This window comes from Solea solea, chromosome 19 (genome assembly GCF_958295425.1).
Source record: "Solea solea chromosome 19, fSolSol10.1, whole genome shotgun sequence".
Lineage (NCBI taxonomy): Eukaryota > Metazoa > Chordata > Actinopteri > Pleuronectiformes > Soleidae > Solea > Solea solea.
This window is the reverse complement of record NC_081152.1, coordinates 22,483,169-22,509,330: the sequence shown is the minus strand read 5'-3', so window position 1 is coordinate 22,509,330 and position 26,162 is coordinate 22,483,169. Positions and strand designations below refer to the sequence as shown.

The window sequence follows — 26,162 nt, the reverse complement described above, 5'->3', positions numbered from 1 at the left end:
GTGTTTAAGCCATAAACCATGATGATGATGATGATGATGATGATGACGATGATAAACCTACATAAACGCTTTAAAACCTAAAGCTCTATTTTGTTAATATGTATATGTGTATATATTTATAATTATATATCAACACACGTGTGTTGATGAAGAGAGAGGGCGACTCAGCGTTTTCTTTACTGTTGATGAGTCAGCGGAATCACGGCAGCGCCTCTAAAGGTCATAGGTCATTAAATGTCACTGTTTTTCTGTAAAATGTTTAAAAAGAAAAAAAAAAAAGATCTATTTTTGTACAAAGGTGATTTTCTGCATTCTTCTGCTTCTGCGCTGTTTCTCCGCCTTCTCGTCTGTGGACTCGCGTGAACGCTGTGGCCTCGTCTCCATGGTAACCGTGTCGTCTTTTACTTTGGTTTTATTTTTGTCATCTGTTGTTTGTGGGTCGTTCTCTGATGTTCTTTCATGGACTGATAAATAAATGACGATTAAAAAAGGATCATGTGATCGAGTGTTTGTGACACAGCGACACTGAACATAGAAAAGTGTTTTATTGAGTCGCAGGTGACAGCTGTCACTCACCACAGAACCTGACGTTTCACACGTTCACAACAAACACTGACAGTGAATATGTACAAAAACTACATCACAAAAGAACTGCATTTGGTCACCATGGTAACTGTGAAACACTGACATTTGTTTGGGAAGATGGAGTTAAATTTAATGACATTATTATTAATATTATTATTTCAAGTTTAAACTAACTTCCTGATTATTGAGCTTGAAAAAAAATGACGTTATTTATAATAATTAACATTGAAGGGGAAAAAAAGGTTATTATTTGTTCAGATGGTTCACTTAAAAGGTCCAGTGTGTAAAATTTAGCTGAATTTATTTTCATTTGTCAGAAATTGAAGCAAAAATAATGTGTAAAATCACTTTAATAAACATGTTTACACACTGGACCTTTAAACATGAAGCCATGACGCTGATGCTACAAACAGTTCGACTTTAAAAAAGGAAAAAAGTAGAAATGAGCATTAAATTTATTGTAGAAAAACAAAGTGTGTGTGTGTGTGTGTGAGAGAGCTGGTGAGCAAGTTAATACAGCGATTACAAAATAACAACAGAAAACACCGAAGCACCAGAGAAACACTGTAACTACTGTCACCATCAGAGACAGAAGACAGACGAGGACAGACCGGCGTGTCTCTAAAATGTCTCTGCTGTGGTTTTCTGTTCGTTAGCGACGAGACAAAAACAAACGTGAAGGCTGAAGAAATTAGCAGTCGCTTCTCCATAGCTTGATGGTTTTGTCGTTTTCTAAAGCCGCAGACGCGATGATGTTCTCTGTCGGGTGACAGGCGGTCGAGATGACCACGTCTGCACAGAGGACACGACAAATCAAAACCACACAAAACCACAAAAACACAAACACAATCGTTTCAAATCAGGGTTCATCCTGAAGAGTTCCTGGGCCATTTTTCAGCCATTCTGTGTTTAATTGTGTTGAATGAATATAGCTCAAATTTTCCAGAGGAAATTAATGTTTGGTAAACTTCAGAACTGTCATCTCAGTTTCTTAAATTAGCCTAAAATGAAAACGCAGAAAACGCCACCGTCCCAGAAACAGCTGTAAAAACAAAAATTAAACTTTCAAAGAGTCAGTCTTTTAAAGCCTGAAAAAAAAAATAAAAAATATATATATATATATATATATATATATATATATATATATATATATATATATATCACATATTATCACAGTATTCTTCAAATGTTAACCCTTTAAAGGCCAGTTTGTTCTCACAACTCCACTGGCCTTTAAAGGGTTAACATTTTAAAAAAAAACATGATTAAAATGTGATTTGAAAAATTATTAATATATAATGTTTTTATATTATTGACCATCTCAAGGCCTAATAGTATTTATAATCAAATTCCCCTTGAAATGTAATTTATGGAAATGATTGTAGATTTTTTTGTTTTTTTTTTTCAATACAAAAACAGTGGATTTGTGAAAACAAACCTTTAAAGGGTTAAACATTTCATAAACATTATTAATACTTAATATGTTTATTTCAGACTGAAGCAGCTTTAAAAGATTGACTCATTTAAAGTGGAAAAATATTGACAAATAATATTTTTACAGCCGTTTTTGGCAAGGTGACGTTTTCTGCCGCTAGGAACAAATGAGGAAGTTTTTTAAAGGAACTCTTGAGGGTTAAAAGTGTGAGTCACCTGTGTGTCCCTGCAGTTTCTGCACAATCTCCTTGGTCTGCAGGTTCCAGATATAAACCATGTTGTCCTCTGAACCCGACACGATCCACTAAGAGAGAGAGACACACAAAAACACACAACTAACGTCAGTGACTTTAAAAACATAAAGACTTTCATGATTTAATCAATAAAATAAGAGAAATATTATTACCTTTCCACCTGTGACGGAGAAATTCGCAAATATGCAGTACTTCTCGTTTTTATGGCCCGTGTATGTTTTCAAACACTGAAACAGAAGAACGTGATAAAAACATCAACAATAAATATTAGTGCTGTCAACGACTCAAATATTTAATCATGATTAATCGCATTAATGTCACAGTTAACTTGCAATTAATCGCAATTAATGTCATAGTTAACCCGCAATTATTCGCATTAATGTCATAGGTAACTCTAGATTAATCGCATTTAATGTCATAGTTAACTCACGATTATTCGCATTAATGTCATAGTTAACTCGAGATTAATCGCATTAATGTCATAGTTAACTCACGATTAATCACATTAATGTCACAGTTAACTCACGATTAATCACATTAATGTCACAGTTAACTCGTGATTAATCGCAAATTAATGTCATAGTTATCTCGAGATTAATCGCATTAATGTCATAGTTAACTCACGATTAATCGCATTAATGTCACAGTTAACTCACGATTAATCACATTAATGTCACAGTTAACTCGTGATTAATCGCAATTAATGTCATAGTTAACTCACGATTGATCGCATTAATGTCACAGATAACTCACGATTAATCGCATTAATGTCACAGATAACTCACGATTAATCACATTAATGTCACAGTTAACTCACGATTAATCGCATTAATGTCACAGTTAACTCACGATTAATCGCATTAATGTCACAGTTAACTCACGATTACATAGAAAAGTGGATGGTCTTTATAATAGATACTGCACAGTGAGAGGAAGAGGGCAAAGGTCACACAAGAACTAATATATACACAAGAAAACTCTGGAAGAAACAAGATCAACTCATAAAAACATGCGATTTAAAAGACGTGACAGCGGCTCACCTTTCCTTTACTGTAGTCCCACAGTTTCAGTGTGCTGGAAAACAAAAACAGCACAGTCACACACACACACACACACACACAGACAGTCTGCAGCTGTGACGGTACACTGCCCCCTGCTGGTGTAAAAACTCACTTGTCCAGTGTTGCAGCCAGGATGTATTTGCCGTTTGGAGAAAACTTGACGAAGGACACGGGAGGGTTGTCGTCGTCTGACGAGAGACAGAAAACAAACACGTTATAAATGTGATCTGTAATCTGTAATCTGCTCGTTAATCTCAAACGTGTTTATGGAGAGGAATTGTCCACGTCTTCTTACCTATGAGCGTCTTCAAACACTGTCCCGACGCTGTGTCCCAGATTCGACTGTGAATATGAAACGAGTTAATAAAGTTATTCACGATGACAGTCAGAAGGAATTCTACGGATGACATTTAAAAACTAACCAGAGGCCGTCGTAGCTGCTGGACACGATGAGAGATCCGTCTCTGTTGAAATGAACCTGTGAACAAAACAAATCCTCAGCATCAGTGAGACTGTGCTGAGCTTTACGACAGTGAGTCGAGCAGGAGTGAGGAGAGCACGTACAGCAGAGACGGGGTCAGAGTGCGCCGGCAGAGTTTTCAGACATTTCCCCGTCTTCACGTCCCATATCCTCACACTCTCGTCAAACTAGAGACAAAAACAGACGCTGGTCATTTCTGTCAAAACCACACAGGACCAACATCTGGTTTCCATCGGTGGTCTCCTACTCACCGACCCTGACACGATCAGGTTAGACTGAGGGTTGAAGTTGCAGCAGAAGACGTAGTTGCTGTGGCCTTTTAGAGTTTTTAGACATTTTCCCTGGAGAAAAGAGAAATGAGACCATGAAAGATGAGCTCAGGAGGAAATCTAATCTCAGCAAAGACCAACTGATCACACTCTACATGACAGCTACTCAACTGAGCTGACGTCCCAGATCTTCAGAGTTTTATCGTCCGACGCAGAGACCAGGAGGTTGGAGTCAGAGGACCAGGCCACGTCTGAGATTCCCTGTCCATTCACAGCAAATAATGAGTTACACATGCAACACAAACCAGGGCCTCGTCGTCCTCGTTGTTGTCGTCGTCGTCGCTGTTTTACAAAGACTTTTTCAAGGATGCTGTGTTTGTCTGTCAGTGTATAAACAAACCTTGAAGGACAGAAGGGTTTCAAGGCTTTTTAAGCATTTGGATACAAAAATATAAAACTCAATGTTAGGTCTAATATTATATTGATGGGTATTGACTGTGGGAAAGTGCGTGGCCTTGGTGGAGGTTTGTTTCTCGAATTATTCAGCTCTGTTCATTTCTGAGGTTTCTGTCCCTCAAGGGTTTTGCTGTTGGCAGAGCAGTAAAAATAAAAATATAAAAACTATTAGAAAACACAGTAAACAAGGTCAACAGAGATGCACACAGCACACACAAATACAATCCAGATCAAATGTTGCGTTTGCGCCATAAGACACAATGAACAATATAAAAAAAGCGTCATTAAGAAAAGATATCATCACCATTATTATTGTGCTATAATTAAAAGTCGATATCATTGACTGTATAAACTTGTAACTCGATACAGTTGTTGTGTATCTGCTCCTGGTCTCTCTCTCTCTTCTGTCTCTACCTCATCTCCCTCTTGTCCTTTCTCTCCCCCCTTTCTGTCCCCCACCTCTCCTCTGTCCCCTATTTTCCTTTCACCCCGACCGGTCGAGGCAGATGCCGCACATGTGTGAGTCTGGTTCTGTCAGAGATTTCTTCTTCTGTTAAGAGGGAGTTGTTTCTCTCCACTGATGCCTAGTGTTTGCTCATTGTGTGAACTGTTGTGTTTCTCTGCTCTCCTTGATGTTGTCTATGTACAGACCTGAGATCATGTATGTTAGGATTTGGCACTATACAAATAATAAAATTGAATTGAATTGAAGAACCATAAGCACTGATCACTGAACATGGAACTAACAGAATGATGCATTTGTTAGTTTTGACTCTGGCCTGAAGACTGAACAGGATGTTTATTATGATAATAATAATAATAATAATAATAATAATAATAATAATAATAGTTACTATTATTATTATTATTATTATTAGGATGTTTATCATCAAAGACGCTACAAAAATCTTATCACAAACACTTTATTGAAACGTGAAACACTAAAGAGGAAACTCACTAGTTTGTGTCCAGCTATGGTTTTCTCAAACTTGCCGTCATAAGCTCCCCAGATTTTGATGAGTTTATCGGCAGCTGTAAAGACAGAATAATGGTGTCATTGTCGCAGAATAATTCATTCATCCACAGTGAAAGACACTGAGAGTGAAACTTTGTTTGTGACTCAAAGTGTTCAGTGAGAACTGACAGGAGCTGGCGAGCCACTCTCCACTGGGACTGAATTTGACCGAGGAGACAGCTTTGGTGTGACCGGCCAGCGTGAACTTCAGGCTGTAGTTTGGTTTGGCGGGTGCAGACTGGAAATGAAAACAAGCTGACGTCATGAACATGAACTGATGAGTGTGAGCAGGAGAGAAACAAACACTGACAACGACACAAATCCAAACCTTGCTTTGACTGGAAGACGCTGACGGCACAACTGGAGGTTTGGTGTCAGTCTCTGGTTTCTTATCTTCTGTTGCCATGGTGATGAAACGATTGGCATCTATTGTTCAAGACCCTGACACGGAGAAGAAGCAGATATTTGAGTTAGAGCTGAAACAATGAATCGATTATTAATCGGTTACTAAATTAATCATCAACTATTTTGATCATCGATGAATCGGTTTGAAGCTTTTTTCATGATTAAAACAAGACTTCTGATTGTTTAAGCTTCTTAAATGTGACTATTTTCTTCATTTCTTTGCTCTGGATAACAGAAATCATTATAAGTGAATCATTTTGGTTTGTGGACAAAACAAGACGTTTGAGAACATCATCATTTCCAGCTTTGATGAACACCAATCAACATTTTTTTTAAGTTTTTCTGATCATTTTATGGAGCAAACGTTTCATCGAGAAAATAAGTGACAGATTAATCGATTATGGAAATCGTTAGTTGCAGCACTAATTTGAGTGAATCACACACACAGATGTGTCCACATGTGTGCCAGGATGCTGTGTGAGACATCCTTTTTCCTGTGTGTGCTGTGTGCTTTGTGGCTCCACCCATTCTGCTTGTTCCACAGGTGACTCCAATTCCGCCATCAAGCTGCGGACATAAGAAGCTGTGGAAAAGCTGGAAAGGCCCTGTGTTTGTGGTCATGCTGATAGCCTGTGAGCGGTGTGTGTTCTCCGTGCAGCGCGGGAAGCTGCATGTTTTCTCGCCTTGTTAGCGATGGTATGTGTGATACTTCCTCCATTGGAGAAACTTTGGTTTGATCTGGTTCTGTATGCTGATAATTATTAAAATAATGGTGTCTTTCCCTCTCTTGTAGGCCAATCAGCTACTTCTGGAGCACGTCACTTTAAGTTTACATTAAGCTACTTCATTGAAAATAAACTTTATATACGGTTAGGTTGTCTCTGCCTTTCTTCTTTTAAAATATCCAGAGGTTTTGGTTACATTGTTAATCCGTTCATCCCCTGGACTTTAAGAGGACGTAACATTTGTTTCCAATTGTTACAGCGAGTTAGAGAACGGATTTAAAATAGTAAAAATCATGGTTATAGAAATTGTCTTGTGGGATATGACTGACACCAAATACTTCTACTTTAATTAGTGCCTTGTACTCTTGGGGATATATATATATATATATATATATATATGTATATATATATATAAATATAAGAGTATAATATATACTTGTTCATATGTGTAATTGCTGTTCTAATAATCATATAGAAATTGTAATCTAAAGACCCAGTTCACAGAATCATTAGATTAAGTGTTTTTGTTTAAATGTAATAACGTAATTATAATGTAATGTTCTTACTGTTCGTTGTGTCTTTTAAAACAAATGGTTTAATTATAAATGTAATAATAAATTGTATTTTAATAGAATTGTGATTAAACACAGGTGACGTCACGGGTTTGTTTGGCTTTAGCTTTAGCGGGCGAACGCTAATAACCTCTTCTAGCACAATAAACGAACATTTGACACCGCGTTTCTGTTCATTTGTCAGATTGTGACTTTGATACTTGTTTAAATGACACGTGTGTTTTAAGAGAAACTCAAACAAAGGCCCGAGGACTGAGCTTCTCAGTTTACACATTTATGATATTATCAACATTTATGATTTAAACTGCGACATGAAGAGAAAAGAAGAGGCTCGTGCTGAAGCCACTGCTGTTAAATAAACATGAAACATTTAAAATGGTGGCTTTTAAACATGATTTATGGAGCCACTGAAAGGCCCCTCCATTCAAACAATGACAATCACACAAAACGAGACTCAATACTCACGTGATTTGACTGCAGCTTCAAACTCGCACTGTAAATGTTCTCTTATTAATCCACTGACGAGGTAAAAGCACGCACTTTGATTCACGAGGCCATTGAAAAGACAAAAAACCCGCTGGTGGATGTTTCACGGGAACAACGAGAAGCGGGGAATAATGTGGACACAAGCTGCTGCTATGCGCATGCGCAAACCGCTCAGTAGGAACGGCAAGTCATGAGGGATAAAAATGTCCAGATCAACTTGATTCAGATGAATGTGTCCTTATTCTGGTGAAATAAATCAATGCATAGACACAAAAATACGTTTTTTGTTTTATATATGAGATGGAAATAAAAATAAAACGAAAACAACAGTTTGACCCGCACTCCAGACCTGTATGTGGCGCTAATGCGCGTTTACGCTGGTTTTCAACGGCGAATTTGCCAAACAACAAAGGAGAAGAAGAAACTGCTGCTGGTGGGTGTGTGTGTGTGTGTGTGTAGCTTTAGCCGTGGCTAACTTGGCCGTGTGTGTGTGTGTGTGTGTGTGTGTGTGTCCGTCCTTCCTCCTCCTCCTCTTCAGCGTATCTTCATCTCAGATAAAGTGAAATAAGTGAAGTTTGTCTTCTTTATTTGTTTCACATTCACACCTGCGACACATTAACACGCTCTAACTCATGCTAGGTTAGCTTTAGCGACAGATATCTACGTGTGAGTGTTAGCAAAAGTTAAAGAGTTACAGTCACGCTCGTGTTTCACCTGTACCGGTTTTTACCTGTCGAACATTAAATGTTTGTTTTAGCAATGTTAGCTCCAGCAACAGTGTCATGTTAAACTTTGTGGACTGTTAGCATGAGCTACACCCCGTAATAACATCTCTGTTAGTGCTTGTGAAAGTGTTAGCACGTGTGTTGTTGTTTATGACCGTGATTTTTAAAATAACAACAAAGCGACACCTAACCACTGTAGCTCACCGTGCTAGTTACAGTTAGCTTCTCTGAGCGTCAAAAAAGAAAAGTCCGATTTTATGTCAGAAAATATATTTCAAGTTATTTTTACAGCTGCTGGTTTGAGGCTTGAAATGTGGGTGTTATATGAAAATATGTTACTAATATAATAGATTCAAATTGTTAAAACTGTAACCAGAATCTTTCACTTAATGTAATGTATTGAAATAAACCTACTAAGGATACGTGTTTTTCAGTAAACATTTGAAATAAGGATCTTTACACATGGTCAGAGGTATTGATTTTACTGAGTCATTATGAAATCAGTGATGTTGCTTTTATATGTTTGAATAAGGCGATGAAACACAACATGAGTGGCCTTAATGCTGTGTTAGTATTTTGTTTGTCTGATGTGAATCAGTCATCGCAGCAGCAAACTTGCAGAAACTGCAAAACTGAGGTTTCTTATTTTAGAAGATCTGTGCGACACTCGTACGACACTTACAGTCTTTTTTCTACATTTGTCAACAGGTCACTGAGTGTGTTATGAAAAGTATGTGTGAAGTTTGCCGATGTTTCCCGGGAGCTTTTGATGAGCTGGGAGACGAGCGCAGCAGGATTCACAGAAGATAACAGAGACCATCGTCTCCTGACACCGCCACCATGTCAGTGCATCTAGACCCAGGTCCTCCACAGGTCGTGAACCCTCCTCCTCCCGAGGTCACCAACCCAAACATGTCCAGCCGCAGAACCAACCAGCTGCAGTACATGCTCAACGTGGTGATCAAGTCACTGTGGCGCCATCAGTTTGCCTGGCCGTTCTACCAGCCCGTTGATGCTGTCACTCTGGGATTACCAGTGAGTAATCTGTAAATGTTCTTCAAGCTTTCAGAGCAGAATGTTAAAGAACACATAACCAACAGTTTTAAGTGAGCATGGATGTCTGTCTACACTGATTTTGCCAGAAAAAAACGTTAGAAAACAAATCACAGAATAAAAACGTGAGCTCTTGTATATTCTCACTGCAGTTATAATATACGATTGTGTTAATGAAAATTCCCTTTATTAAAACCATTACTTCAAAACAAATAAAAGCAGATAACAGTTGTAAGAAACCTGTAACTGTGATCAGTCTAAAATGTCATATGTGATTTTTCTTCCCATTTTAATCTTTTATTTCACAGCTCGAGGCTCTTTTCTAAGTTGTTTAATTTTCAAAACATAAAGTTTGCTCAAATATTTATATTTTGTTGTTCATTTTTTTACCAACATAATACAGATTATTAATAATTATTAATCAGGTTTAAACTAGGGGCAGGATTATCTGTAATAATTTGAGATTACCGTGAAGGCAGAAATCAGTGAATCATCAGCTCGCTATTTCACTGACACTGTCAGGCTTATGAATCTGTGATTCATTGGTCTGACGTGTGTGGATTATTTGTCTTTAATCAGGATTATCATACGATAATAACATCTCCAATGGACATGGGAACCATCAAGAAACGCCTGGAGAACAACTACTACTACAGCGCTAGTGAGTGTATGCAAGACTTCAACACCATGTTCACCAACTGCTACATATACAACAAGGTGAGCAGAGTCACACATACAAATTCATGTCTCACTGTGGTAGCACACAGATTAAATCCTCACAGATTTTGTTTTAAATCTGTCTTTCAGCCAACAGATGACATTGTGCTGATGGCGCTAGCTGTGGAGAAGATTTACTTACAGAAAGTTTCCCAGATGCCTCAGAGAGAAGTGGAGATTTTCCCTCATGCAGCGAAAGGGAAGGGCAAGAAAATCAGCGCTGCAGGTTATAAACCATTACATGTAAAAGCTGTATATGATATATCATCTCTCTCTCTCTCTACATATATATATATATATATACATATATATATTTATATGTGTGTGTGTGTGTTTACACAAACACCAGTCAGTGATGGTGAATTCAACACCAGGCACTGTCACCGTTGTTCATGGCACTACAGCCTTATGGACCAAACAAAACCAAATAAATTGACAGATTCCTCCATTCTGAAGACAATTGTTACTTGCAGCCGTATTTCATTCACACTTGAGCCTCCCTGTGTAGAATCCGAAAAAGTGAAGGTGAAAGCAGTGAACAACTGTTGTTTTTGTTGAGAATTATTTCCAGTTGTACCCTCATTAATATCATCATCATATGTGTAAATGCTGATCTGCAGCTGGACAGGCGGGAACTGTGACCTCATGTCCTTCAGCTACAGCAGCCACAAAAGTGAGTATTTGTCCATCTGTTGTATAAATGAAAAAGAGAGTCTGAGGAGAACTTGACTTGACTGTTTTTCTTTTGTATGAATGAAGAAGAAAGGCCTGAAAAGGAAGGAACGAGCGCCGTCATCTGATCTGCCGTCGCCGCTCGCGACCAGTCCGAGCAATTTGTCTGAAAACAAGAGGAGGCGGGACTTAGAGGAGAAGGATTTGTTGCAGAAACAGACGGAGCAGAGCGGATCCAACAAACAGCTCAAATACTGCAACGACATACTGAAGGAAATGCTCTCAAAGAAACACGCCGTCTACGCCTGGCCCTTCTACAAGCCAGTGGACGCTGAAGCTCTGGCTCTGCACGATTATCATGACATCATCAAATACCCCATGGACCTCGGCACTGTTAAAGTACACAAACACACATTTTTACATCACACACACACACACACAGTCTTCAGCTGTTGTTAACGGCCATTTATTTTATAGAAAAAAATGGACGGAGGAGAATACAGAGACACTCAAAGTTTCGCTGCAGATGTTCGGCTGATTTTTTCCAACTGCTACAAATACAACCCTCCTGATCACGTGGTCGTCTACAACGCCAGAGAACTGCAGGTGACGCTCTCATGACTTCACCTAATGTTTTAAAGAGAAGAAGAAAACGCTACTGATTCTTCTCCTGGTGTGTGTGTGCGCGCGCGTGTGCGTTTGTTTGTTTGTGTGTGTGTGTGCGTGTGTGCTCGTGCGTGCGTTTGTGTGTGTGTGTCTCAGGGCGTGTTTGAGAAGAGGTTTGCAAAGATGCCGGACGAGCCCGTGGACCTGGCGTCAGCGCTGACTCCACAGTCCACTAAGAATGGAAGTTTCGGCCGGATGAGCGGCGGCACTTCCTCCGGCAGAGACACGTCGGACTCGGCGGAGGAACGCGCCACGAGACTCGCTGAGTTTCAAGAGCAAGTGGGTGCAGAGCAAGTGAGTTCATGTTCATGAAAATAAACAACACACACAAATGCAGCAACGAGACAGTTGATCTGCACGCGCACACACCGCTGTGCATTATAACAGCTATAGGCTTTTTTTCATTGATAACTCAATAGAAATGAATAATTAGTCAGCGCAGCCTATGCTCTAAAACGAACAGGAAAGTCGCCATCTAGGATTGTAAGTAAGTAAATGTAAGGAAGTAAATGCTTTGCAGATTTTGGCCATTTCGCACCAATGATAATTGAACGAACTTGTCCTAGACCTTTCATGGGATCACCTTCAAACTTGGTGAGGTCACTGTGGACAAGTTGAGGATCCAAAGGTATCAAAATCTTTAAAATAAGTATCATGGCGTAGGAGAAAGGGGCGGCAAAGTTGGTGAAAATTTAAATGTTTCGCCACAGGCAACAATCTCTTATAACTTTGCGATAGAAGGTCCCATTCCAACCAAATATGCTAGGGTTGATGATGGACCATGGCTAAAGAAGTCTATGCAAAAACTGTACATTTTGAAAACAGCGCCACCTAGTGGTAACAGAAAATACAACAAATTCACAATTTTGCTTATAACTTTTACAGAGTTCATCGTATCAAACTCAAAACTGGTGAAAACATGCAAAACACATGGTAGATGATGCGTGCTGAATATGATAACAAATCGTTCAACGATGTTGCCATGGCAACACTGCAAAGTCAGATATTTGCGACAAAAAACAAACTGCTACAACTTTGCGAATCCTCGTCCAATTTGAACCAAACTTGCTAGGATTGTTGATAGTCCGGCCCTAAAGACGTCTTTATGAAAATATTAAATTCCGAAAACAGCGCCCCCTGGTGACAGCAGACAATATGACAGCCGGTATTTCAATAAACTCCTCCTAGAGCTTTTGTGGGATCACCTTCAAACTTGGTGAGATAACTGTGGACAAGTTGAGCATCTAAAGTTATCAAAAGCTTTTTAGAATGTTGTATGGCGTACGAGATAGGGGGCGCCAAAGTTGGAGATAATTTCGATTTTTCACAACAGACAATGAAACTCTTATAACTTCGCGATGGAAGGTCTGATCCCAACCAAACTTGCTATAGTTGATGATGGTTAGTTGCTGAAGACGACTATGTTGCTGAAACGGTACATTTTGAAAACAGCAATTCTAAAAAAACAAACTGTTACAACTTTGCCAATCCTGGTCCGATCTGAACCAAACCTGCAAGGATTGATGATAGTCCGGCCCTGAACACGTCTATATGAAAATATTCAATTTCAAAAACAGCACCACCTGGTGACAGCAGACAGAATTACATTTATAGTATTTGATGCTGCTCAAACAGGGATTGTTGTATCCACTTGAAACTTAATATGTGGGACCCCAGACCCTTCCTCAACGTGTCCGTAAAAGGTCACCTCCCTACAGGAAGTGGAACGCCTGAAACAGGAAGTAAAGTCTTACATTGTCCGATTGACACGAAACTAGATATGTGAGTTACGGGACCTTCCCTGAACATGTTTACAGAGACGTCGTTGACCGAACAGGAAGTCGGCCATTTTAAACAGGAAGTGCCCTCTAACTTTGCCATACGTTGTCCGATTTGCACGAAACCTTATATGTGAGTTAATGGACCTTTCCTGAATATGTTTACGGAGACGCCATTGACCGAACAGGAAGTCGGCCATTTTAAACAGGAAGTGCCCTCTAACTTTGCCATACGTTGTCCGATTTGCACAAAACCTTATATGTGACACCAGGGACCTGTCCTGAGTATGTCTGCAAAAGATGAACTCCCAACAGGAAGTGGAATTCCCGAACAGGAAGTCGGCCATTTTAAACAGGAAGTGCCCTCTAACTTTACCGTACGTTGTCCGATTTGCACGAAACCTTATATGTGAGTTAAGGGACCTTCCCTGAATATGTTTACGGAGACGCCATTGACCGAACAGGAAGTCGGCCATTTTAAACAGGAAGTGCTCTCTTACTTTGCCATACGTTGTCCGATCTGCACAAAACCTTATATGTGACACCAGGGACCTGTCCTGAGTATGTCTGCAAAAGATGAACTCCCAACAGGAAGTGGAATTCCCGAATAGGAAGTTGGCCATTTTAAACAGGAAGTGCCCTCTAACTTTACCGTACGTTGTCCGATTTGCACGAAACCGTATATGTGAGTTAAGGGACCTTCCCTGAATATGTTTCAAAGACGCCATTGACCGAACAGGAAGTCGGCCATTTTAAACAGGAAGTGCCCTATAACTTTGCCATACGTTACCCGATCCCCCCCGAAATTTGGAACGACATGCGCGGGGACGGCGCTGAAAATAACTAGATAACTAAATAACTTTTTAATTATATTTCTTAAAACTGTTTAATGAATCGATGCATGAACACACAGTATGTATATCAAAGCATTTCACTGCTTTCTCTTCCCCATCTCGGGGCTCAAGTGGACAGAACGCTGTTGAAGTTCCTCCGTGTCATCATCGCAGCAGCCATAGCTTAGTTCAGTCACATCGCGCAGAAAAACCCGCCAGTTCTAATAAACTTTGTTGATGACAGCGGGAGCTAGCACCAGACACACGAGGCGTCCTGTCACTGATTGGCTGATGACACGTCAGTCAAAGTTCTAACCAAATAGGAAACGGCAGCTTCAACATAAGGCCAGCAATAATGCGAGAGCAGGTCCACGGAGCTGTGATGCGTTTAATGACATATGGAAAATCCAGCTCAGCTTTACAAAAAATAAGCACATTATTTCTGGAAATACAATCGTAACGTACTGGAAAAAGTGATTGAATTCAGACACGTTTAGACACACATTCATTTCATTATTAAAACATTTACTTTTGTGATTTCGGGCCCAGCAGAGAAGACCCTGCTGGCCCCGACAGCCCTCCACTGACCAGGTCCTGGGATTCTAAATCTCATGGAACATGGAACAACCTCATCACTGTGACACACTTTACTGTAACATCTAAACAAACTGAGCAAGAACTTTGAGCTGTGATTGAGAACTGTGAGCTGTAGAGGGCAGCACTGCACCTCAGTGTTACAGCCTGCTGAAAACGATCAGAAGAAGGAGAAGAGATGTTTTCTCTGTTGTTTGTATTTGTGGCACCGCGGTAACACATTTGTACTAACTCTGCATCTAGCTGAAAGCTGTTCACGAACAGCTGACTGAGCTCTCTGAAGCCCCGCCCATTAAACCAACAAAGAAGAAAGAAAGGAGCAAGAGAAAGAACGAGGGGCAAAACAAAGGCAGCACTCGTTCCCGGAGCACTTCACTCTCCACATGCAGGTCTGACAGTTTTCATAACTTGATTTACATGAAGTTAAGTTTCCTCCACAGAGACTTTTGACGCTTCATGTTGGAATTTCAGGAACTCGGTGAGGGGAAGTAAAAAGTGGGATTCTGACGACGAGTCTCTGCCGATGACGTACGACGAGAAACACCAGCTGAGTCTGGACATTAATCGCCTAGCGGGTACGAAGCTAGGTCACGTCGTGCACATCCTGAAGTCACGAGAGCCGTCGATGTACGACGCCAACCCGGACGAGATCGAGATTGACTTTGAGAGACTGAAGCCGTCGACTCTGAGGGAGCTGGAGCATTACGTCAAGTCCTGTCTGTACCGGACGTTCCTGAAGTTTCAAAGTAAGAGTTCATTTGAGGGAAGTTTAAAGAACTTGAAACCAGAATCCTTTTTAAGCTGTGTTGTTTTTTTTGTTTCTCTTCTTTCAGAAAAAGCTGCGTCTCATCACGCGGGCAGCAGCAGTTTTTCGGACTCAGACTCCGGCTCCAGCTCAGACTTCACCTCCGACGCCACTGACTCGTGAAAGTGTCTTTTATTTATTTCTTCTTCTCACAGGAGGAGAGTTCCTCACAAATGTTAAACATGTTTATTTTTGTATTCTGTTGAAAATGTCTGTGTTTTTGTATTCAAAGTGGATTGTGTTGTAAATGTGTGATTATCTGTCACTTTCTGCTCTTTGAGTTTCTTCTTCATCAAACAGCCTGATGGCGCTTCCTGCTGAGTTCAAGAAAATCTAAGTTTGTCTCCAGTTTGTTACAAACGACAATAAAAGTCTGTTTTTCACCACTTTCACTCGTGGTGTCGTCGTGTTCTTCTGTCAGTGGCAGCTGTGACCTTTGACCTGTGAAATACAGAGCACTGTTCATCTGTAATGTTGCATCACTGCCTTCCTCTTCTTTGTCTCATTCTTTTAAAGTTGAAATCCCACAGTAGTAAACAGATGTCAAAGTTAATGATTGTTTGAAGTGATTCTGATTATAAACAGACAGATGACGTCATAAGTGTAGATATTATTGCTGCTTTAATGCAAAACACAGTAAAAGTCTTTAACACACTTCAAGTCAAATCTAGTTTAACAAACGTGAACTCACTTTTTAAAGACGACAAACTGCTGCGTCACTTTTTGCACGATAAGTTTGTGACAACTGTTACTGCCTGTGTGTGTGTGTGTGTGTTTGAGTGTCTCTGTGTGTGTCTGTCTGTGACTGTATGTGTGTATGTGTCTGTCTGTGCCTCGGCGTTTCCTGGATCCCATCGACGCCTGCCTTGTATCTGTCACCGGCTCATTTGAGGGACTCCGGACCCGCCGCATCCGCCCTCTGCGACCTTCTCAGCGCGGCGTGAACCCCCAGCTTCTGAAGACGCCGCCACGGGCCTCGCGGTCTGCCGAACCGAAGCCTCCGGCTCCTGCCAGGTTCGGCCTGGTGAACGCCAGATCACTGGTGAACAAAACGTTTATCCTGAGTGATTTCTTCCTGCGTAGGGTCTTCTGACACAGCAAGCAAGGTCTCTTGCAGGAGGGAAGGAGCCGGGTCTCTCTCTGGCTTTTGAGTGGGTCTTGGCAGTCCACTTAGGGGTTCTCCCCTTACCGGTAGTCAGAGCCAGTATCAAGTGTCCCTCTCCTCATCTGAGTCTGATAAGTCACTGTTCGCAGCCAGTTCATTGTGATGTTGACTGTTTAACCCTCTTTCTCTTCTTCATCTCTCATTAGGTAGTGATGAAGACAAGTTTCTCCTCTTTGCAGGTTCAGATGGTACAGATAAGTCAGAAGGTAAATCATTTACCAGGTGCAACAGGTTACGATGCAGGGTACGAGTTCTGCCTTCTCCTCTTTCTGGACACACTTTGTACATTGGACCACTGTTCAGTTGCTCCTTGACTTGGTACACAGTGTCTTCCCAGTAAGATCTCAATTTTCCTGGGCCTCATCTTTTGATGTGAAATGAGATTGTGAACTAGGGTTCACGATCTCCTGGCAACAGAGTCATTCCTTTCACATGTCGATTGTAGTACTGCTTACCCCTGGCACTTGACTGACGGCTGTTTTCAGAGGCAACTTTGTAGGCTTCCTTCATTTTTGCTGCCCACTTTTCCGCATATCCCCGTGGGGATGTGACTTCCTCCTCTGTCCCCAGTCCAAATAAGAGGTCTACAGGCAGACGAGGATGGCGACCGTAAAGTAGGTAAAAAGGCGAGTACCCTGTGGCTTCGTGCCTGGTACAATTGCAGACATGGATCATTTGCGGCAAGTGTTCTTTCCATCTGCATTTTTCTTTGTCTTTCAGTGTCTGAAGCCGTTGCAAAAGGGTCCTGTTGAACCTCTCTGATGGGTTACACTGAGGGTGGTAAGGCAAGGCAAGGCAAGTTTATTTGTATAGCGCCTTTCAACAACAAGGTAATGTGCCCAGGGTTGTGCGGCTAGCTAGAATGACATCATGCTTGGTTGGATTGGCCACAGGTCGAAACGTAGCGCAACCCAGGTACACTTTTGGCCTTAACAACAATGATAATGTGTGGTGTTTTTGTTTACGCGGACAGTAGGCAGAAGCAGACACTAATTTTTTCAAAAAAAAAAAAATTTGTGTATGACCTATGGCAGGGGTGGGCAATTATTTTTCCCAGGGGGCCAAATGAGCAACTGAAAATATTTTGGAGGGCCGGGCCAAAATGCCGAACTCAATTATGCATAATATACATTTTATTTCTATATAAAAAGCAGTAAATGGCATTGTTTTGACCACTGGTAAAAGTGTATGTTATTATTTGGCAATTAAAAGGTGAGGTTAGCTTTCAAAAATATCATTTATTCAAATAGAATTTCCAAAATGATAAACAAAATGTGAAACATTTGACTAATTTTCAGTCACATTAATAACAATGGGCATTTTGAGTTTCATATACTATTGAAACAAGGATTTTCTTAGCTTTCTAAAGACATCACATCATCTTTGTAGCCAAAATACTGATGAAATTAACTGTTGTAGTAACAACATCAACCACATGGCTAAGTTTTAGTGCTGACTTGCACAATGTTTGCTGATGAATAATACAATGTATAAAGTTGAGTTCACTCACTTTATTTGCATTCTTTTCAAATTGGGACATCCATCCGTAGTGACACCTGCCAGTCTGTCCCGCTCGAGTCCCAGTTTGTCCATGCATGCGTTTACCTCGGTGAACAGATCACTCCCCGTTGTGGTTCCTTTCATTGGCCGCATTGCTGCCTGGTCCTCCGTGAAGTCGCGCGTTATAACGAATATGAGCAGCTGGGCTGTGTCACGGACGTCACAGCTCTCATCCAAAGCCAAAGGAAAAAAAGTCGAAGCTTCCCACTTTACTTTGCAGCTGAAACTCCAGATGCTCTGCGATGTCCTCCACCCTTCTCGTCACGGTGCGGCGAGACAGCGGGATGTTTTCAAATGCTTCTTTTGCTTCTTTTTTAAAACATCAATAACACCTCTACCACATGTGCTCAATGATTCTACACTAACCTCCTCGTCGAATGTTCTCCTCCTACTCCTCCAGCCGCGGCTGCTGTTGCGGCTCCTCCTCCGGCTCATCTACCTCCTCCTCTTCCTCTGGATCAGAGCCAGGAAGGTGGCTGCTGCTGCTCCTCCTCCTCCTCCTCCTCACTCCCAGATGAGGAGGAGGAGGAGCTAGATACTGGCCGGGCAGGGGGCTGCGCAAGCAGCTGCCCAAGGGTCGGGCGCTGGCGATGCGGAGCTGCTTTTTGCAGCTCCCTCAGCTGAAGAGGGAAGAGGGACATTGCCGAATGTCCCTACATGAATCCATGCTGTTACATTGCTAAGTGTCCCTACATGAATTCATATAGGGACATGGCTAGATATCTTAATATGAATATATATTGTTACATTACCAAGTGTTCAACATGAATCCATGCTGTTACATAGAGTAGTTGTGACATTGGGGGGCACTTTGGTTAGCATTTGTGATCTTAGAGCCTCTGAAAAAATCCAGAGGCTCTGAGACCACACAGGCTTTAAGCCTCCACGCCACGTCACGGCAGAGCCCATGTGGAGGTTTTTTGGTTTTTTTGTGTGTGCAAACATGCACTTTTCTTTTTTTTATTTATTTAAACATCAAACATACAACTTAAAATACAGTTCAAACTTTTAACATGTTCGCCCTCTATTTCCTCAGAGGATACTTTTTCCGTGGGCTGATCCCCAGCTTCCCCTTAATTTTCCTTGCCAGCAGCTGGAGAGGTGGATTGTTTCTTCCGTGGTGTCACCTTCAGAATAAAGAACAGGTATACATAAGGTTAGTGAATTTTGACAGTGGTGTGACAGGAATTGCAAGGGTTTAACTTACTCTTGTTTGGCCCTCGGACTCCTCCGCTGGTTTGGAGGGGTCGGCGGAAGCAGATGAGAGAGCAGGTTCGACTCGTCTCAGTGAGAGACTGACGAACAGCTCTCTCATCTGCTTCGCCCGCTTAAGTGTATTATGCAGTGCATAAAATCTTTCCTGTGTCTTCACGCTGTGGCACATGAATGTGGCCACTTGGTCCCGCACCTCAGCATCATTGGATTCAAAATTCTATGAAGTAGAAAAAGAGGCATTAATAAACAAGTATTGGTATTGAGCAATTCCTCATCATGTGTTTTTTATACCCACATAGGTGGACACCGCCGACCTGATGTCCATTAAGGAGGGCGCTCCCTGGAGGCCCATCTCGGCCCATGCCGCCCTGAAGTACTTCACCAAATCTTTTGCCTCCCCCCGGCCAAGAGATGAGAAGAAGTAGTCATTTGTCGGTACTGCCCTCTTATGGAGACGGAGCCACTCCACGCACCAAGAGTGCTCCTCAGGCTCCAGATAAATCTGCGCCACCCCGAACTTCCTGACAGTCTTGTGGTCCAAGACCTGCAGAAGACAAAGTATGACACCACGGATTTGCAAGCGTGGAACGGAAACAAAAATTGACGTGTGAATGTTTAAGAAGTTTTGGGAAAGAGATTAAAATGATACTTACATTAATGAGGTACCCTGCTTTTGGGTCCCCGACGACATTAATGAGGTACCCTGCTTTTGGGTCCCCGACGGCCTCCCTGACCTCCTTCGCCCTCATCTTGGTCAGAACACCTGACCGGTGTCCATATATGGACGACAGGTAGGCCGCCAGGTACCCAAAGAAGCGGTACCTCGTCTTGGGGTCCCGGGGTGGCGCATTTGCAATGTCCTCTGTAATAAGAGTTAAAGAGAGAAGAGAACAATAACACTTAAAGCTTTTAGGCACTGAAAAAAAGTGTGTGAGAGAGAGAAAGAGAGAGAGAGGCAGTACAGACTCACCGAGGAGTTCGGTCATCCTCATCTTGGCCAGGGACTGGCAGGACGTGAGGTCTTCCTTGGACACCAGCCGCTGCTGTTTGGTCTGCTTGACCAGCAGCTGGTGTCCAAGTACGTTTCGCCCCACATCCCTATAAAGCTTGCGGAGTTCCCTGACCAGCAGAGTCTTCTCACCGGCTTTCAACCTCGAGTGTTTTGGAGGGGTATCACGGAAATACTCAACAAAGGAGATGGCCTGGCCCAAATACAGTGCCACTGTCGTTGGGGCCAGGCCAACATTCCTCAGGAGTGTGGGGTAGCTGTAGAAAGACCAGTCTGGCTTTAGTCTCAATCATATGTTTTGAGTACTTCATCATCATCGTCAAACCATTGTGGTAACTAAGCAATAGACTTGACAAGAAAAGAGCATTCTTAACATCCGTAAATTCACTACTTACAACTTGAGCAGCGGCACGTTGAATAGGAACCTCCAGTCCCACAGTTGAAGTGACGGGCAGCCGAGGCAAAGAAATTTCACCAGCACCTTTGCCCGGCTGCTCTTCGTCACTGCATTTTGCTGCATCTTCTGTGTGCCCTGAGGGCAGAAGATGTATGCGGCGTATTCTTCCATGTAGGTGTCTGTAAAGATGGAACACACATGATGATGAATGTAGCGTGAAAACACTCCACACACCTGCACAAGCACACAATGTGTTCATTCTTACTAATGGAGGCTCCAAACTCGATCTTTCTCAGTTGGGAGCCCCTGCTCCTCTGTGAGAAGTACGGTGACATCGCGCAGAACAGCTTGCTCTGTGCCGCCGTCCAGCTGCCTCGCTCTTTGTCCTAGAAAAACAAAACAAAACATTAAACACCTCTACTACATGACCAAATGTGCGCATTGGTTCTACACTTGGTAGAGACTTGTAAAGTTATTGGTGAACACATCCATCTCACTCACACGTTCCCCCTCCTCCTCCTCCCTCTTCTTCTTCTTCGGCGGCTGAGGCACCACCGCCTCCTCCTCCTCCTCCTTCTTCTTCTTCGTCTGCAAAAACAATAAGAAGACATGAAGAGGTCTGAATGTAAAGTGCCTTGAGATTAAGACAATGAATCACACCAATAATCTATTATCTTCTCACCTCAGGGGGAGAAGAAAGGACCCTCTTCAGCTGCAGTCGCGCCTGCGGCGGCTGCTGCTCCTCATCTTCTTCCTCCTGCTCCTCCTCCTGCTCACTGGAGGAGCTAGTTGGGAGCTTTTTAGGTGGCTGGCGACGGCGGGGCCTGTCCTCCCTCAGCCGTCTCTGAAGAGGGAAAAACAAACAGCAAGGTTTAGTTAGGACTGCGATTAGTTGACAATGTAATGCCTTCATTAGGGATAGAATGCGTTCTTCTTATCTTGTGTCCATTTACTCACCGTGAGCTCATCATTAGTTTGTTTGAGGTCCGCCAAATCCCCCTCAAGTTGGCGGACCCTCTGCCTTGCGTGTATGCAGGCAGGAAGCTGGCAAAGGCCAGAAACCCCCTCCTCTGGGTTTCCTGCTTCATCCAGGTCCAGCCTGGAGACCATCGGAGGAGATGGGTTACTGGCCCTGAGGTCTGCCAGCAACCTGAGGGCAGTGGAGCGCTTCAGTGCCCGGATTGCCCCGTCCTGCCAGGCCACCCCCATGTCAAGGTGGGTGCGGATGTGCTTTTCGATATGCAGGATGTAGGGCAAACACATTAACATGGGGCATGGCCCAGGGGGCACCACCGTCCGCCCAGTGGCCATATTATTGAGAATTGCCCTCTCCTTCTCATTCAGGATTTTGTGGGTAACCCTGAGGTGCCGGGACACAAACACCAAAACCTTTCCACAAATTGGGCACTCCAGGGGAACCTTCGGCTTTGTCATCTGTGAAAGTGAAGAAAGAAAAAATTAACAAAAAAATTTACAAAATATACATATATGGGTACACGTACACATATATGTATACATGTTCAATGCAACCGTTTGATGTGACCAGTGACCATTTGTATTGTTTTAGGAACTGTTTGATGTGACTTGTGAATAGAGACAATGGGTCAGTGACTTAGGGCCAGGTGATAACAGACCCACAGAGGCGGGGGTCTGCACCTCGTGGCAGGGTGATAGCAGACCCATTGAGACAGATAAATACCTTGCGATTCCTACAAGACAGGAAGTCTTCACTTTGTAACTGGCCTGTGTGTTGCTTTGTGAATGCTCCTCTTGTACAAGATTAAACCCTTGTTTGGACACTGAGCTGACTCTGATCTCCTTCCTATGTGTATCTCAACAATTCTTTTGACAGTACATATACATATACGTATATACTGTAGATACACATATACATGTACATTAATTGAGTTTTTATTGTATTTAATTTTATTTCAGTTAAACACTCAAAATGGGTTTGTTTATTATTATTATTAGGATTTCTGCGTGCTCACGCAGTACCAGTTACTATCTGTGTGCACCCTAACCCTAGCACGTGATCAGAGCATGACACTTAACAAGCACTTAATTGACATGTCGACAAAACTCCATGAAAAACCCACTAAACGCATTAAAAAAAACACCAAATGCGCACCTGACAAACTTAACTAAACACAACACATTTTGAGTGTTTAAATTATTATTATTACTATCATCATTATTTAATTATTTTTATTATATTGTTATTATTATTAGTTTATACTATTATTATTATTATAATACGTTTATACTATTATTGTTATCTTTATTATGCTTTTATTATTATTATTATTATTAGGGTATCACCAGTTACTATCAGCGTGTTCCCTGGCCATCACGTGAACAGAGCATGACATTTAAGCACTTAATTGACGCGTCTTTATGGCGCCTCGACAAAACGCCATGAAAAACCCACTAAACACATTAAAAAAACACCAAATGCGCACTTGACAAACATAACTAAACACAATAAACACATGTAACATTACAGTCAATTATAAATTTAATAATTTAATAACTTAATAATAAATAATAAAATAATACTCACGTTTGAAAATCAAACACCAAATTCTCTCTCTCGAAATCTCTCCAACTCTCCAAAACCAGCAAAAAAACACCACAAATCCAGTTTAAATCCAGCGCAAATGCTCCTCCAACCACGTGTCACTGCTCTTCTCTCCCTCTCCTGCAGGTGCAGACGGGGTAGGGGAAGATTTACCTTTCTTTTTTTTTTAAGAAAGAACATTCTTAACATCCGTAAATTCACTACTTACAACTTAAGCAGGGGCAGGTTGAAAAGGAACCTCCAGTCCAATTGAACCAGCACCTTGGCCCCGCTGCTCTTTGTCACCACGTTCTCCTGCATTTTAGGTGTTCCTTGAGGGCAGAAGATGTAAGCTGCGTACTCCTCCATGTACACTGTAAAAAAGAAAAAGTTGAGAAAACAACATGATGCAAGAGATTTTTGAGTTTTCTCAACTTTTGCCAGCTGTTGTTGACTTAACTAAGGTTTTTAAGTTTTACCAAGAGTTCTGCCAACTCAGATCTTTTTGTTCACCTTATGAGGATAATACTGTGAGACCAATAAAGAACTTCTTGCTTGAACACAATGTACTTCTACCTTCACCAAACACAGATTTTTATGTTGAATTAATGAACATTTTTTCCCATGAATGTCATGTATTTCTACCTTCTTTAAACACAAATATTCTTGTTGAATAAACATAAATTTTACCTTTATAAATCAAGCTAAATTTACGCTGCTATCATTTTATTTTAAAACTGCTCAATAGATGGATAATTAATAATACAGACTGAATGTTATCTGAAATGTTTTATTCAGTTTACCAGTGAACACAGGATAACACACATCATACATACAACATGTGTAAAAAACAACATGCATACTGTATAGTCTAATAACATTTGGGGTGAATCTTCCTGAGTATTTGAAACCAATACTAGGCTCACTGAACATGTCAATTATGATTATTTTCCCCATGTTTGGAATATGATGAAGCACAGTGTCCTCTTCCAACACAAACCCCTGGTCTCGCAGTGTTGTCGGCTTTATCATCATGTAGCACAGTGAGGATGGCAACAGACACATGTGGTGTCCTGAGGAAGAAGAACAGATACATTATTAAGAGATTAGAAAAACTAAGACAAACTAGAAAGAGCATTTTCTGAAGAAAATATGCGAGTACTGAAAAGGTTAAAGTATAACTTGTAAGCAGAGAGATGACTGTCTTCATAATGGCTAAAAGAAGATGTTAAAAAGGCAGAACAAAAATGGGCAGCTATAAACTGTAATCTGACAGCCAATGAAAACTGATAAAGCAATTTTAAGGAGTAGTTTAAGGAGGGTCATTTACACGAATTGTAAACAAGTTGGTGTAAACAATGTATGAAAAATATTAACAAATCGGAGATATACAGTATGTAATGTTAAAGAGTGAGAAAAGGGCTGACACTGGAGAGAAATGCATAAGCCAATGTCATGATATGGGAGAGGCTGAAAATTCTGAAATCTTCATTTTGTCAACAAACTCAAATGTAATGAATATAAAGACGTGGTAGAAGATGCTTCAAATTTCCCCTCAAATGTATGAAATCACTGAGGTGCTCATCAGTGACAGGTGACATGGCAGAGAGCAAAATAACACTGTCTTTTATTTTCTCTGCATATGTAACAAACTCAGGTAGACCAACAACGCAGAGTTCAGGGTGTGACATCCACGACATCCATACAAGCGATGACAATCATTACAGAACTGTAGCTCCTATCAGAAAACATACCAAACCAGGCAGGAGGAGACCAGGAGAGGAGTCCCAGAGCATGCCAGTATAGGGCTGTAAATCTTTTGGTGTCTCATGATTCGATTCAGATTTTTATGTCACTATTCGATTTAAAAAATCGATTCTCACATGCTCATAACGGTGCATCACCTGTAACAATGGGGCTGTTTAAAAAAAAAAAAAACAGGGGAGGTGTACTTTTACATTTTGGATTAACGACTCCTTCTCATGGGAAGGAGGAATTAGCTGCATGACCTGAATTATTTGTCTTTGCTGCAGTTACTATTACTTACTGAGCACTTCAGGAAAAACTTGGTTGCATCTTCGCGGAGGTCGATAGGCAGGCCTCTCAGTGCTGCTGTTTCCAGTGGGACACAATGTCGGATGTCTAAAAGTGGAAAACATGAGTATTTTAATTAGTATAGTACTGTAATTTTGTCATTCCTAATAAGAAAGTATATTCATGCTCTTCTAAAACTGCCAGGCCAAGGAGAACTTCACTGACCTGGTAATCATGTTGATCAAGGAGCTCCTCCATCTCCTGACCAAAAGCTTCTTTCTTAGACCTGTAGATTTTCAGCAGTCCAGGCCCAAACGCGTTCACATAATAAACGAATACCATCGTTGTTTATCGCCTGGTTTACCCAGTTTTGCACCAGATAAAAAAAAAAGACACAACGTAAGCTACAATAAATATAGTTTCTGAATTACTTACACCACTTTCTTAAAAAAATATCATCCTCCAAGCCTGGACGAGCCGCGTACCAAAAAGTTACCAACAGCAAACAATGACATACAGTAAAAAAAAAAAGTAATTCTGCATTAATTCAGCATGATGGAAGTAAAAACACTTGGCTTACCTGCTAGAGCGAAAGTTTTGTCAGCTCCACAGGCGCACACCTTCAGCACAGAGCCG

At 41.4% G+C, this 26,162-nt stretch overlaps 4 protein-coding genes and 1 long non-coding RNA gene across 8 annotated transcripts; 1 reads left to right on the top strand and 4 right to left on the bottom strand.

Annotated features, from left to right (window-relative positions):
* Nucleotides 1-530: 530 nt before the first annotated feature.
* LOC131446008 (WD repeat-containing protein 5) lies at nucleotides 531-7,883 on the bottom strand. Its single transcript, XM_058616881.1, has 14 exons — nucleotides 7,723-7,883; nucleotides 5,884-5,996; nucleotides 5,685-5,793; nucleotides 5,499-5,572; nucleotides 4,256-4,345; nucleotides 4,067-4,156; nucleotides 3,899-3,982; nucleotides 3,757-3,812; nucleotides 3,630-3,676; nucleotides 3,447-3,522; nucleotides 3,314-3,347; nucleotides 2,426-2,500; nucleotides 2,236-2,323; nucleotides 531-1,377 (listed from the first exon to the last, which is right to left on the bottom strand). The coding sequence occupies exons 2-14, from the start codon at nucleotides 5,959-5,961 to the stop codon at nucleotides 1,277-1,279; spliced, it is 1,002 nt and encodes a 333-aa protein (XP_058472864.1). The 5' UTR covers nucleotides 5,962-5,996; nucleotides 7,723-7,883; the 3' UTR covers nucleotides 531-1,276.
* A 109-nt stretch (nucleotides 7,884-7,992) lies between these two features.
* On the top strand, nucleotides 7,993-15,978 carry LOC131446003 (bromodomain-containing protein 3-like). Of its 4 annotated transcripts, none has more exons than XM_058616874.1 (11): nucleotides 7,993-8,176; nucleotides 9,177-9,503; nucleotides 10,101-10,238; nucleotides 10,329-10,437; nucleotides 10,859-10,911; nucleotides 10,998-11,309; nucleotides 11,388-11,516; nucleotides 11,673-11,870; nucleotides 15,025-15,170; nucleotides 15,253-15,527; nucleotides 15,615-15,978. In XM_058616874.1, the coding sequence occupies exons 2-11, from the start codon at nucleotides 9,309-9,311 to the stop codon at nucleotides 15,707-15,709; spliced, it is 1,650 nt and encodes a 549-aa protein (XP_058472857.1). In that variant the 5' UTR covers nucleotides 7,993-8,176; nucleotides 9,177-9,308; the 3' UTR covers nucleotides 15,710-15,978. The 4 variants fall into 4 exon arrangements, with proteins under 4 accessions (XP_058472857.1, XP_058472854.1, XP_058472856.1 ...); XM_058616871.1 differs by having other exon boundaries at nucleotides 10,329-10,464; XM_058616873.1 differs by lacking the exon at nucleotides 7,993-8,176 and adding an exon at nucleotides 8,209-8,316 and having other exon boundaries at nucleotides 10,329-10,464.
* A 3,312-nt stretch (nucleotides 15,979-19,290) lies between these two features.
* Nucleotides 19,291-21,105, bottom strand: LOC131446006 (uncharacterized). Its single transcript, XM_058616878.1, has 6 exons — nucleotides 20,931-21,105; nucleotides 20,497-20,792; nucleotides 20,216-20,388; nucleotides 19,822-20,070; nucleotides 19,519-19,743; nucleotides 19,291-19,438 (listed from the first exon to the last, which is right to left on the bottom strand). The coding sequence occupies exons 1-6, from the start codon at nucleotides 21,101-21,103 to the stop codon at nucleotides 19,385-19,387; spliced, it is 1,170 nt and encodes a 389-aa protein (XP_058472861.1). The 5' UTR covers nucleotides 21,104-21,105; the 3' UTR covers nucleotides 19,291-19,384.
* A 91-nt stretch (nucleotides 21,106-21,196) lies between these two features.
* On the bottom strand, nucleotides 21,197-23,861 carry LOC131446682 (cyclin-dependent kinase 11A). Its single transcript, XM_058618070.1, has 5 exons — nucleotides 23,775-23,861; nucleotides 21,890-22,366; nucleotides 21,615-21,776; nucleotides 21,436-21,520; nucleotides 21,197-21,318 (listed from the first exon to the last, which is right to left on the bottom strand). Exons 1-5 carry the CDS (start codon nucleotides 23,859-23,861, stop codon nucleotides 21,197-21,199), a joined length of 933 nt encoding a protein of 310 aa, XP_058474053.1.
* Nucleotides 23,862-24,308: 447 nt separating this feature from the next.
* Nucleotides 24,309-26,162, bottom strand: LOC131446009 (uncharacterized). The gene is made up of 4 exons (XR_009233869.1): nucleotides 26,107-26,162; nucleotides 25,752-25,881; nucleotides 25,540-25,634; nucleotides 24,309-24,565 (listed from the first exon to the last, which is right to left on the bottom strand). It is a non-coding gene; the product is annotated as an uncharacterized LOC131446009 (long non-coding RNA).

Excerpts from the sequence above, each read along its gene's own strand:
- LOC131446008 (XM_058616881.1), bottom strand. The coding sequence starts at position 5,961 with ATGGCAACAGAAGATAAGAAACCAGAGACTGACACCAAACCTCCAGTT. Across the intron at positions 4,346-5,498 it reads CCATAGCTGGACACAAACTA|GGAATCTCAGACGTGGCCTG; the intron begins GTGAGTTTCCTC and ends GTGAATGGACAG. Across the intron at positions 3,983-4,066 it reads ACCTGATCGTGTCAGGGTCG|TTTGACGAGAGTGTGAGGAT; the intron begins GTGAGTAGGAGA and ends TTTTGTCTCTAG.
- LOC131446006 (XM_058616878.1), bottom strand. The coding sequence starts at position 21,103 with ATGGAAGAATACGCCGCATACATCTTCTGCCCTCAGGGCACACAGAAG. Across the intron at positions 20,071-20,215 it reads AAGCAGGGTACCTCATTAAT|GTCTTGGACCACAAGACTGT; the intron begins GTCGTCGGGGAC and ends TGTCTTCTGCAG. Across the intron at positions 19,439-19,518 it reads AGTCCGAGGGCCAAACAAGA|GTGACACCACGGAAGAAACA; the intron begins GTAAGTTAAACC and ends TTTATTCTGAAG.
- LOC131446682 (XM_058618070.1), bottom strand. The coding sequence starts at position 23,861 with ATGGAGGAGTACGCAGCTTACATCTTCTGCCCTCAAGGAACACCTAAA. Across the intron at positions 22,367-23,774 it reads CAAAGAGCAGCGGGGCCAAG|ATGACAAAGCCGAAGGTTCC; the intron begins GTGCTGGTTCAA and ends TCACTTTCACAG. Across the intron at positions 21,521-21,614 it reads TCCTTTCTTCTCCCCCTGAG|ACGAAGAAGAAGAAGGAGGA; the intron begins GTGAGAAGATAA and ends TTGTTTTTGCAG.
- LOC131446003 (XM_058616871.1), top strand. The coding sequence starts at position 9,309 with ATGTCAGTGCATCTAGACCCAGGTCCTCCACAGGTCGTGAACCCTCCT. Across the intron at positions 9,504-10,100 it reads CTGTCACTCTGGGATTACCA|GATTATCATACGATAATAAC; the intron begins GTGAGTAATCTG and ends GTCTTTAATCAG. Across the intron at positions 11,310-11,387 it reads TGGACCTCGGCACTGTTAAA|AAAAAAATGGACGGAGGAGA; the intron begins GTACACAAACAC and ends TTTATTTTATAG.